This window comes from Vicugna pacos, chromosome 9 (assembly GCF_048564905.1).
Source record: "Vicugna pacos chromosome 9, VicPac4, whole genome shotgun sequence".
In the NCBI taxonomy this organism is placed as follows: domain Eukaryota; kingdom Metazoa; phylum Chordata; class Mammalia; order Artiodactyla; family Camelidae; genus Vicugna; species Vicugna pacos.
The window spans coordinates 12,612,088-12,624,563 of record NC_132995.1 but is presented as its reverse complement, the minus strand read 5'-3'; the positions used below and the strand labels follow the sequence as shown (position 1 = coordinate 12,624,563).

The 12,476-nt window shown below is 51.7% G+C and overlaps 1 protein-coding gene across 2 annotated transcripts; it reads left to right on the top strand.

Annotated features, from left to right (window-relative positions):
* Positions 1 to 11,099, top strand: EIF3K (eukaryotic translation initiation factor 3 subunit K). Of its 2 annotated transcripts, XM_006215058.4 has the most exons (8): positions 1 to 226; positions 1,067 to 1,165; positions 3,344 to 3,464; positions 4,798 to 4,872; positions 7,653 to 7,719; positions 7,816 to 7,893; positions 9,326 to 9,451; positions 11,031 to 11,099. In XM_006215058.4, the coding sequence occupies exons 1-8, from the start codon at positions 168 to 170 to the stop codon at positions 11,060 to 11,062; spliced, it is 657 nt and encodes a 218-aa protein (XP_006215120.1). In that variant the 5' UTR covers positions 1 to 167; the 3' UTR covers positions 11,063 to 11,099. The 2 variants fall into 2 exon arrangements, with proteins under 2 accessions (XP_006215120.1, XP_072823232.1); XM_072967131.1 differs by lacking the exon at positions 4,798 to 4,872 and having other exon boundaries at positions 28 to 226.
* Positions 11,100 to 12,476: the final 1,377 nt, after the last annotated feature.

Genomic DNA, 12,476 nt, shown 5'->3' with positions numbered 1-12,476 from the left:
GCGTGGCAGCCGCCGCAAGAACCTCCGCCCTTCATCACCCTCCCCCGGGCTGCAGCGAAAACAATGACGTAGTTTCCGTTTCCACCAACTTTTCCTTTTCCGGTCCTCGAGGAGTCCGTGCCGGCCCGGTCTGCGGCTTCACCCCGGGTGTGGGAGGCGACGGAATCATGGCGATGTTTGAGCAGATGAGAGCAAACGTGGGCAAGTTGCTCAAGGGTATCGACAGGTCTGAGTTCGGTCGTAGGGAGCGCTTCTGGCCAAGCGGGGTGGAGGAGAGGATTTTCTGGAGTCAGTAAGGGGTGGTCAGTCCTGGGCTTGCCCTGGGGTTCTCACCTATCATCCTGGAGGAGATGTTTAAGGAAATAGCACTGCAAAGACCTGAAGGCAGAAGATAGCGTTTCCTACCGCCAGTCTCCCCTTTAATTGCCTTAATGTCTCTCTGTGTCTGCTCCTCAGTCTCTTCGTGTCTCTTAGTGCCTCTTTATCTCTCCCTTCCTTCACCTCTCTCATATTATTCATTTAACACATGTTTACTAAAATCTAGTCTGTCAGTGCTGAGCAATGCTGCAGACCACAGTTGACCAAGACAGCCGCAGGCCATGCTTTTATGGAGTTCCCAGTTCAGAATCCAAACAAACCAAGTAGCTAGTTAGAACCAGTAGTGGTCAGGGTGTGATGAGGGGAGCTAGGCAGGAGAGGACGGGCCTAGACCAGAATGTGATCTGGGGAGGGAAGGTAAGGGTGGGTAGCAAAGATGTCTAGGAGGCTAGGTATACAGCCTGCAATGACTTGCTGTCTGAAAGGTTGAGGAGGCAACCTAGAAAAGACCCAAGGCTCTGATGCAGTTTAGAGCTTTGGCTTAGGTCTGGGGTGTGGATAAGTTTTATTAGAAATTATAGAGCTGATTCAGTATTTGGGTAGAGCCTAAGTGGCCAGTGACAGAGCTAAAGAAAGGGAAGAAAGGAAGAGAGAGAGGAGCAGGCTACAGTGACCCTCCTCCCTGGCCCCGTAGAGTAACTGAGCTCAACTCCTGTCTCCTCCCTGTTCATCCATCTTTATTCTCTAGGTACAATCCTGAGAATCTGGCCACCCTGGAGCGCTATGTGGAGACACAGGCCAAGGAGAATGCCTATGATCTGGAAGCCAACCTGGCTGTCCTAAAGCTGTGAGTTTCTACCTCCATTCCCACCCCCATGCCAGTAGCCAGCAGGGTGCCACTCACAACACTGGGTGGGTGGGAGTTGGGGTAGCCTGCAGGGTGTGGCTATTTTTTTTTTCTAATTGAAGTATGGTTGATTTACAATATTACATTAGCCTCAGATGTGAAACATAGTGGTTAAGTATTTTTATAGACTATATTTTATTTAAAGTTATAAAATATCAGTTATATTCATGTGCTGTACATTATCCTTGTATCTTACTTATTTTATACCTAGTATTTCATACCTCTTAATCCCCTTCCCCTGTCTTTGCCTCTCCTCAACCCCACTCCCCTCTGGTAACCACTAGTTCTCTGTATCTGTGAGTCTCTCTGTTTTGTTACATTCATTTGTTTTATTTATTATTTTTTAGATTCCACATGTAAGTCAAAACATACAGTATTTGTCTTCTTTTGATTCATTTCACTAAGCATAATAGCCTTGAGGTCCATTCATGTTGTTGCAAATGGCAAAATTTCATTCTTCTATGGCTGAGTGATATTCCATTTTATTTGTGTTTAGGTGTCACATTGTCTTTATTGATTCATTTGTTGATGGACACTTAGGTTGTTTCCATATTTTGGCTGTTGTAAATAGTGCTGCTGTGAAAATGTGCATATATCTTTTGGAATTAGTATTTTTGTTTTCTTTGGATATATAGTCGTGAGTGGAATTGCTGGGTCACGTGGTAGTTCTGTTTTTAATTTTGTGGGGAACTTCCATCCTGTTTTCCAAAGTGGCTGCACCAGTTTACATTTCCACCAACAAGAGTTCTCTCTTCTCCACACCTTCACCAACATTTTGTTGTTTGTTGCCTTTTTGACGATAGCCATTCTGGCAGCTGTGAAGTAATATCTTATGGTGGTTTTGATTTGAATTTCCCTGATGATTAGCAGCGTCGAACATCTTTTCATGTGTCTGTTGGCCATCTGTACATCTTTGGGAAAATGTCTGTTCAGGTCTTCTGCCCTCTTTTTTAACAGGGTGGTTTCTTTTTGTTTGTTTGGTTTGGTTTATTTCGGATTTTGGTATTGAGTTGTATGAACTCGTTGTATATTTTGGATAAGATGTGGCTTCCTTTGATGTGCAGGATTAGGAAGCCAAGGAAGTTGGGGCAGGAGGAGGGATGGCTTTTTAAAAATTGGTTATAAAACATAAAGGCTAGTACATAAATACAGAGTTCAACAAGTGATTGTAAATGAACACCCACACGATCACCATCCAAATTGCAAAGCTTTGTGTTGCTGGCGCCCCTCGTCCTTTGTCCCATATGCTTTGTGCCAACCACCCCCACCCTGTTCACCACCTTTATGCTCTCACGGCCCAGCTTTATGTGGGTTTACCGCACACGTGTGCGTCCTGGTTAGCTTAGCTCAGGTTTGCCTGCTCTGAACTGGGAGCTCTCCTGGCATCTTCCAGTCAGCCCTGGGTTTGTGAGATCCATCCCCTCTCTGTGTGGATGTGATTTGTTTGTTGTCATGGCTGTATAGTGTTCCATGTGGGACTGTTCTCCTGCTGGCGGACGTTTGATTTCTTCCGCCTCGGTGCTTTATTGATTTTTACAGATTGCATTTTTTGCTCGGTTTTGACCTGTAAAATGGAGATAACGGTGCTTGTGTTTGTGAGGTTGTTACTGGTGATAACACTGCTGAGAGAGTGCTCCCCACGTGGTAGCTTCTGTGCTGTAAGCTTTGGTGTATGAACTCTCTTAGGTGCTGTATGGCCCTTGTGAGGTAGATCTGGTTGTTACTGTCCCCTCGTGCAAGAGAGGAAACTGATGCACAGAGAGTTTAAGATAAGTAGTCCAAGGTCACTCAGCAGTGAAGTTTAACCCCAGGCAGTCTGTCTCCAGAGCCTTGACCGCTGTTCCGGACTGCTATTTAGGTGTTCATTTGTTTGTGAATCACTGGACATTGTCTGCCTTACTGAGTGGCTGTGAAGATTAAATGTCGCCATCTACACAGCAGGAGAGTAGTAGGGTCAGGGAGGTTAAGGTCACACAGGCAGAGATTGGCGTGAATAGGATTGGAGCCCAGGCATGTCTGGCTCCCAGACTCTGGGCTGAAGCAGTGGGCAGCCTGCCCTGGTGAGGCCCAGGGACCTGGGCATGCCTCTGCTACTGTGTCCCTCCTTCCCCTTCTCAGGTACCAGTTCAACCCAGCCTTCTTTCAGACCACGGTCACCGCCCAGATCCTGCTGAAGGCCCTCACCAACCTACCCCACACCGACTTCACGCTGTGCAAGTGTATGATCGACCAGGCACACGTATCCTTCCCGCTCCCGGGCCGGGTGTGGGGGAGGGCAGGTGAACTCACGGGAAAGTGGTCGGAGTTCAGCCTCGGACACCGAGTGCCTGCTCTGGGCTTAGTCCAGCGCTGGCTGGGGCTGGGGCGCTGTGGAGGCCGAGGCAGGCCCAGCCCTGTCCTCACCGAGCTCACCGTTCAGTTGTGGGGACCCGTCCCCTGTCAGTGACAGTCTGGAATAGTCAGGGCTGAGGGTTACAGGAGCCAGAGGAGGCACCTGACCCTGCCTGGATGTGTGGAAGGCGTCCTGGAGGAGGGAAGGTCTGAGAGATGAGGAGTTGGGTGATGTGGTAGGGAAGGGTGATCCAGGCAGAGGGAACAGTATGCAGGGAAAGAAGGAGGAAAAGAATTGCTTGGTGCTATGTTTTAGAAGTAGTAGAGGAAGTTCCATACAGCTGTGCCCCAGATGTCAAAGTGGAATTCGGTCAGTTTCAAAAAGGGCACTGGGGAGCCGTGGGAGCTTTCAAGCTGCAGAGGTATATGGGTGGACTCATGCTCTAGAAAGAGTCCCACGAGGGTTCCCAGCTGGGTAAAGGCAGGAGACAGGAGGGGCTGGGGGCTGGAGCAGGAGCTGGGAGGAGCCAGCTTGTCCGCTGACCTTCAGCATATGTGTCCTCAGGGCCTGGCGCAGCATCTATCCGGCCCGGTGCTGGCCTTCAGTGAAGAAATGCTGAGGGAAAGTCAGTGAACTGGCCTGCTCACTGGCGGCTGGGCTGAGAAATGGCTTCCTCATTGAGCCTCCTCTGCCAGGCTTGTCCATGGGAGTGCCTACCTCCAGAGAGATTGTCCCTCTTCTCCTGGGGTGTGTTCTGGTGGGTTAAAAATAGGCATGTGGTCCACTGTTAAAAGTACAACAAAGTGTGCAGTGGAGAAGCCAAGGCTTCCTCCTCCTCATCCCACAGCACCTGCTCCCCTCCCGCAGACAGTTGTTTGCATTCTTGGGTGCTTCCCACAGAGGCCCTGTAGCTGCACAGGTGCAGGCGTGTGTTTAGATGCACAGATTTCTCCCCACGCAAATGGGGGCTGTTGCGCAAGTCATTCTGCGTCTTGCTGCTTTCACATGGTGGTGGGTCTCATCCCTTTCTCCAGGTCATTTCTGTAAGGGTTGACTCCATCTCAGCATGTGGATGGCCCACTGTTGAATTAATGGTCCCCATCACTGGATCACTAGGTTGTCTCTTACCTTTTGCGATTCCAAACCATGCTGCAGTGAACAAGGTGGGCGCGGACGGTCTAGGATGCAGCAGCAGCCTCCTCGGGCTCCCAGGCCTCTTTCCCTTAACACCTCCTCCCAGCAAGAAGAACGGCCGATCAGGCAGATTTTGTACCTCGGAGACCTGCTGGAGACCTGCCACTTCCAGGCCTTCTGGGTAACGTCCCTTGGGTTCCTGGGGCAGAGTGGTAACTGGGTTGTGCGGGGCAGACTGCTGAAAGTCATGACCATGCACATACACTGGCAGCCTGCGTGGTGGCAGGGACTCTGCTTAGGGCTTTGCTTGTGTGATCTCATGGGACGGTCATCCTCACCCGGGGCCAGGACTCCCAGGTCGTCCCCAGTGCGCAGGCACGCACACGCGCACACACACACACGCACACACACATACCGGTCCTTCCAGCAAAAGCTCTCCATCCTCTAAATTCTCTTTCCCTGTCTCTTGCACTAACTGAGCCTGGCCTTCCACTTCTGCAGTGGCTTCCCAAGTGCAAGGAAGGCCAGGTGGCCTCCTAGCTTCTCACTGCCACTCCCAGACTTATCTCCCCCGCTCCTCTCCCCAAGTCCCCAGCCCTGAAGCTCACCTGTTATCACTTCCTGCCCTTCTTTGTTGGTATCAGCCTCCCCACCCCCAGATGACTGCTCCTCGTTTTGTGAAGACTAGCTCATTGCCACTCTTTACTACTCCTGTCTTCATTTTTAGATGCCCGAAGAGGCAGATCAGTGATCCTTCCACCCTCCTGACCTCAGTTTCTGGATCTCTTGTTCTCCCTGTGCCCTCAGCCCCTCACCCCCAGTCACACCCTAGACCAGTTCTCAGCACATTGGACCCTTGAGGAGTTAAAAAAACAAATACTGGTAATTGCATCCTGCCAGAGTCTAATGTGATGGGCCTGGATGTGCTCCAGGCTTTGGGATTTTAAACAATTATCCCTGGGGCTTCTGATGCGCCCTGAAGGCTGGGAGCCACTGGCCTATACTTGTCTTCACCAGTAATTGCTTCCTCTGCCCATGAATGTCAGGCATTTCCCTCCTCTGACCACTTCCTCCTAGCTTCCCAGCTCGGCCCCTTGGGTCCCATCCCCGCATTCTTGGGCCTGAGCGGCAGCCCCCATCCTCTGTCCTACATCCTCCTTCAGCCCAATCCGTGGGCTCCTCCTCTCCGCACCTGTGTCCAACAGGATGCACGAGGCTGGAGAAGAGCCCATCAGGCGCAGGTGACAATGACCCAGGTCCGGTCCTGAGCCCCTCTTGGTCTAGGGTGTTCCTCCCTCCCTGCTGTGCTAGACGGCTCTTCTCACCACCGCCCCCACCACTTTCTCCCGACCTCAACTGATGTATGTATTTACTTCTAACAGAGGTGCTGGGGATTGAACCCAGGATCTTGTGCATGCTAGGCACACACACTACTGCTAAGCTGTTCCCTTTCCTCCCCTTCAACTTTTGATCTGGCTTCTCATTTCATGGCAAATTAGGAGCAGCCAAAGCTTCTGCCCCTGGCCCGCTGTCTGCCGACAGCTGACCAAATACTTTTCTGTTTCAGTGGGTGAGTTGTCCCTTCTCCTGTCGCAGGCACCCATTCTCCGGAGCATCGATGCCCTTCCCTCTCACCCACTCAGTGGCATCACACCAGCGGTTCTCCCCATTCTCCTGTATCAGCAAACTTGGCCTTCCTGGGTTGTTCCTGTCACCACAGAACACGCCCACCCTGCAGTTAGTCCTAGCCTGAAAGAACTCTCCCTTGATCTCCACACTCCCCGCCAGCTCTGCCTCCCCTTTCCAGCTGTATTCCTGGCTGGGGGACCCACTGTCCCAGTTTGCCTGGGGCTTTCTTAGTTTTAAAGCTGCAAGTCTCAGGGGGGAGGGTACAGCTCAGTGGTAGAGCACTGGCTTAGCATGCACAAGGTCCTGGGTTCAATCTCCAGTACCGCCATTAAAATAAATAAGTAAATCTAATTACTTACACCCCCTCAAAAAAAAAACATAAAAATAAAATAAAACTGCAATTCTCATATCCTAGGAAACCCTCGGTCTCAGGCGAGTCAGAACCACTGGGCAGCCTGCTCTTGGACAGGTTACCTGTGCTCAGCCTCCCTGTCTCCCCCCGGCTCACTTGCACCCACTCCATCTAGTTCACTGAGGCTTTTTTGGCCAGCCCCCTGCCCCTGAACCCCCAGCCCACGCACGGAACCGCTCTTGTCCAGATCCACAGTGATGTCCCGTTAATAGTCTGGTAGGAAGTTCTTGCCCCGTCTTCCCTGTCCAGCCAGCCGCTTCTGCTCCCTCAACACTTCCATCCCCTGGCTTCCAGGACAGCTGCTCTCCTGGCTTTCCTCCCGTTGTCCTTGCAGGTTCCTTGTGTACCTCACTAATGTTGGGGGGAGCCCCTACTGGGAAGGGGACATTTAAGCAGAAGCCTTAAGGAGGTGAGGGCGCTAGCTATGGGGGAGGAGAGTTCCAGCCCCAGAAACAGCCAGCATGAAGGCCTGGAGGTGGGTGGTGCCTGGCATATCGGAGAGGCAGCGAGGAGCCCCTGCGGCTGGAATGAGGGGCTGAGTGGGAGGAGGTGATGGACAGATCCTGTGAGGACTCATGAGCCACAGGAGCACCGCTGGCCTTTTCTCTGAGTGAGACGGGAGCCAAGAGGAGGTGGTTGAGTGCAGGTCGCTAATCTGTATCTGGCTCCTCTCTCGGGACTGTGTTTTCTGCCTGCCAGGTTCAAACTCCAGCTCTGGGATTTGGGGCAAAACACTTAGCTGTTCTGAGCCTTGGTTTCCTCATCCCTAAAATGGGCATTAAGAGAGTCACTGTTACATCATAAGGCGGCACACAGAAGAACCGTGATATGTGGGACGCGAACTCAGGTGTTCCCTTCTGTCATTGTTAGCGTTACACATGTTCTTGACGTTACCGCTGTTAACATTGTTCCTCTCACAGCAAGCCCTGGATGAAAACATGGACCTCTTGGAGGGTATAACTGGCTTTGAAGACTCTGTCCGTAAATGTAAGTCCCTCCCTGAGCCCCTGCTCCCCAGGGTGGGGTAGTGGCAGTGGGGTCCTGGGGGTGGCCCTTCACCATCTCTGTCCCTTATTTCCACAGTTATCTGCCACGTGGTGGGCATCACTTACCAGCACATCGATCGCTGGCTGCTGGCCGAGATGCTTGGGGATCTGACAGGTAAGGCCATCTCTGGGTCCCTAGTGCCAGTCTGGCAGGTCAGAGATGATTGGGCAGCGGGTCTCAGCCAGCTCCTCAGATGGCCCACCCCTGCCTCATCAGATCATTATAAAACATTCTCTTCCTTGGTGGAGATCCTGTGGCACTTATTCTTTTATTCTGCATGAATGCCTGCTCTGTGCCAGACACTGTTTGTGGCCTTGGGGACGCAGCCTTGAACAACACAGAATGGCTCAGATTCGTTCTCGTGGCAGTAGCACCACAGATAATGAATGAGGATGTATGTGTCCAGCGGGAATTCTTGTATGACAACCCCTGGAGAGGGAGGGCTGGGGGCACGTGGTGGCAAGGAGATGGCAGCATTGAACAGTTACCTCAGTGGAGTGAGGTGGGCAGCTTAAAAGAGCCCTCCAAAAAGAAAAAAAGAGTGTATTTGCTCATTTTGCATAAAGAACCAGGAAGGAAAATTTAAAAACTAAGGAAAGTGGTTACTCCTTGGGGAATGAGGGTGAGGGCAGAGAGGAGAGTGGTGAGTTGGGGGTGAGATCTGAGTGCCTTCTTGGATAGTTCTGCCTTTTTTGCTTGTCTGTTTTATGAGGGGGGTAATTAGGTTTACTTACTTATTTTTGGAGGAGGTACTGGCGATTGAACGAACCCAGGACCTCGTGCATGCTAAGCTTGCGCTCTACCATTTGAGCTATACTCTCCCCCCTTGGATAATTTTGCCTTTTAAGGTGGATTTTTTTGTGGGGTGTTATTTGTTTATTTTCAGTAGAAGCTAAGTTTTATTGGACAGTTTGTCTCAGGCACTATACTAAGTGCTTTACATCCAGTAGATGTTTTATGTATTTAAAAGTGAAATTAAATCAGAAGGGGATGAGACAACCCTTAAAATGGAGTGTAAAGAAAAGCAGATGAATCTATCAAATTGATAAGTGTCACGCAGAAAAGAATTATTTCAACTAATAGAACATCTCTCTGGCCAGACATCCTTGCTGGCATATTTTCTAAGAGCAAGTAAGAACTGCGAAGAAATTCTCAAATCTGATGCCATAGGCATATTTACTGTTGGTGGTGGTGATGACATCATAATTTTGGAGCCATTTCATTTGGGTTGTGGTGGGGAAAGCAGATAAGTTGTCACTAGGAGCCAGGCTGCGCACTGGAAGAGAGGAGGGGTAAATAGAAAATGAAAGGAGGCTGAGAAAAGCTCTGTAATGGGAAGGATGAGGAAGCTAAAGGGCTCCCTCTGGCGGCCGTTTGGAGAATGAACTATAGAAGCGCCAGGCTGGCAGCAGGAGACGAGGCCAGAAGATACTGGTGGTTTCTGGAGAACTGGGGCAAGGAGGGCACGCTGGCCATTGGCTCCCAGGCCCCCTGGTACCATGGGATCAGAGTGCCCAAAACCCCTTCATTGCTGTGTCCCCTGCAGACAGCCAGCTGAAGGTGTGGATGAGCAAGTATGGCTGGAGCGCTGACGAGTCAGGCCAGATCTTCATTTGTAGCCAGGAAGAGAGCATTAAGCCCAAGAACATCGTGGAGAAGATCGACTTTGACAGTGAGTGGTGGCCCAAGGCCTCAGACTGTGGGGCTGAGGGGGTTCCTTTGGACAGGCCTGGACTGGGGCCCCAAAGGACCTGGATGGATATGTCCTGGTTTAGGGCTGGGGAATTTGCAATTGCCCGGCTCCCCGACCTCTTCTGTCATGGGGTCACCTGCCCAGGGAGGAGTGATAGAGGATGCTGGGTGTCCTTCCCTAGAGTCCCAGGCACTATGTCCTGCCCTGAAGCACACAGTAAGACTTCAAGGGCCTGGGAGGAGCCTTGCAGTGTATCCCCGCACACTCCCTGATACCAGGGGCTCTGTTCTGTTCGGGCTTCTGGGGCCTCAGCCCTGGCGTCTGCTAAAACACAGCAGAACACCAACCAGAAGTATAGGCTTTGGTTGGGCCAGAGGGGTTTAGTCATCTAATGGGTAGTGGTACTAAATGACCTGGGAAGTTCTCCTCAATTCTGAGATAATGATTCTCAGATCTTGGTTCTCTGCTTCATAGCCATGTAACTTTGGGCGAGTGATTTTACATCTCTGTGCCTCAGTTTTCCTATCTAAAATGGGATAAATAACAGCACCAGTAATTATGACAAACACTGTGTAGTTCTTTACATTTTTTTAAGTCATTGGTCCTCGGGTCAACCCTATAAGGTAGGTGCCATTATTGTAAGTTACTGAATAACCTGGCAACACCCACCTCCTGGAGGTGTGAATGTGAAGTCAGACAGTCCTTATGTGCCTCTTAGCACAGAGCCAGTCGCACAGCTCACTGAGCGTTGTCACCATCATACACACACTTACCCCTCACAGACCCCACTGGTGGCTCAGCGGGAGCGACCTAGCTGCTCAGTTAGCAGCGCGCTCTCACCTTCAACGGCACGATGTCTTGGAGAGAGAACCGGGGCTCAGGGACCGGCACTTCCTTAGGCCCTAGGTCTCCTCCCCGCCCTCTTGAGTGGGATTCTGGTATTTTAAAGATACCGATTAGTATAGTGGCCTCTTAGTACAGGCCAGCTAAGTGGGTACTTAATGAGGAACCAGATTGAGTGGGCAGTCTCTCCACACCTGGGGGCTGTGGACCCTCACTCAACATGAGACATGCCCACTGGGTTGGGGAACTCGGCGGAGCAAATGTTCTGCAGCGAGGAGATGCAAGCTCAGCACTCAGGGTCTGTTGCAAATAGTACATAGTAAGTGTTGTTATGATAGTAACATACTTTACATGACAGTAAATGATGTGATGATGAAGACAGCAGACAGCACTTAGGTAGTACCAGGCCTTGTTCTAAGCACATCATTTAATGCCACAATCCTATAGGGTGGACGGTGCTTACAGATGGGGAAACTGATGCTTAGTAATTGGCTGGAGGTCACCCACCTGGTACTGGGCAGAGCTCCAATTTGAACCTAGGCCTCCTTGTTCCAGAGTCCAGGCTTTTAACTACTGCCTTTGTGTTGGTGACTGAGGCCGGCAGGGGTTTATGATCACCTGTCCCCAAAGAACTGTGGGCACTGTGGTTGGTGGCTGTAGGTTCATTTCCCATTCTTCCAACATTGACCTCGGTGCTCCCTTCTCTTCTCAACAGGTGTGTCCAGCATCATGGCCTCCTCCCAGTAACTTTGCAGGCATTTAATAAAGATTTGTTGACTTCTTAGCCCTGTTGGCTCCTCGGTGGCTTCCTGCCTCTGCTCCTCGCCCACCAGTGGGGGCCTAGGAGTAGGCTTCGGATCACCCTGTGCTGGGGCCATCTCAGTTCTGGCAGGCCCCTTCCTACCCTGCCAGAAGTGGGGCTTCTGTCTCCTTTGACCCCCTCTGCCCCGCCTCAGCAGCTGATCTCCACCACCACCTTCCTGACCTGTCAGATCACAAGTGGGGGGCACGCAGCTCTGAGTCTGCACCGAGGCTGTGAATGGGCTGTGGGTGAGTCAGCACGGAGGAGGGTGTGCGTGGGGTGTAGGAGCCCAGCCCTGCGCCTGGGGCTGGCCTGGGCTCTTCTGTCCTCCTGAAAATGTAGGTAAACAGGTGCGGTCACTGGGTTCCTGGTGAGGGAGGGGCACCACCTTTGTTTGCCCTTGGGCTTCACAGATGCAGCTGCTAGTGGCCCCGGGGCAGTGGCTGGAGGGGCGAGTGGAAGAGGATTCTGGCTGCTTGCTCAATCGGCTGTGTGTCCTTGACTTCTGTTCCTCAGTTTCCTCATCTGTGAAATGGGGAGACTGATGCACCGTTGTCAGAATCGTGAGGATTCTGTGAGCTCTTGCCAGTGAAGGTCTCAGATCAGGACCCAGCCTGTTCTTGGTGCTTAGAAAACTGGAGTGATTGTTAATTTCAGAATCAGAAGAGTTTGTCCCCAGCATTGCAAATTAGTCCTCAGCACTCTTTTGTTCGGAAAGACTTTATCAGAAGGTTGGGATTTTCAGTCGGGCTGTTGTCCCTGATTCCTGCAGTCCCAGCCTCCACTGGCCAGGAGGCCTAGCACGGGTCACCTGATCCTTAGCTTGGTTGGTTATTTGTATTTTACAAGGTATTCCAGCCATTCTGGTAGTGACCTAGGGCTCTGAGCCTGTGGTCTGCAGAAAGAGGGGGCGGGGGCAACAGTGATGGCCTTTTGGGGAAAATGGAGGAAATCAAATGCCACAACAGACGCCCGTCCCTTTGTGCAGACAGCGGCGCCACTGAGGGAGTGCCTCATTCTCAAGAGTGCGTGGACTTTGCCTGCGGAGAGGGCAATGCCTGAGCTGCCAGCCTTCCTGGACCTCCCTCTTGGCCGGCACTCACACCCATCATTCTTCTGAGGGCGCTGATGCAGGAAGCCAGGGCAGCACAGGATACCCTTTGCCCTGGGATCCAGACCTGAGCAGGAGCCAGAAACTAGGGCATGCTGAAACCCTGGGGACAGAGGGTGCTTCTGCCGCTCAGGACTTGGGAGCCAGCTCTAAGGGGGGCAGACGGAGGGGAGACTGGAAAGCTGCTACTTACCCACTTGGCAGATGCCCTCGTGTAGGACAACCTGTACAACAGGCCACGGCCACTC

What these genes read in the sequence shown, in the direction of transcription:
- EIF3K (XM_006215058.4), top strand. Translation starts at nt 168, where the DNA reads ATGGCGATGTTTGAGCAGATGAGAGCAAACGTGGGCAAGTTGCTCAAG. An exon ending in GTATGATCGACCAGGCACAC is followed by an intron (nt 3,465 to 4,797) that starts GTATCCTTCCCG and finishes ACCTCCTCCCAG; the next exon opens with CAAGAAGAACGGCCGATCAG. An exon ending in TGAAGACTCTGTCCGTAAAT is followed by an intron (nt 7,720 to 7,815) that starts GTAAGTCCCTCC and finishes TTATTTCCACAG; the next exon opens with TTATCTGCCACGTGGTGGGC.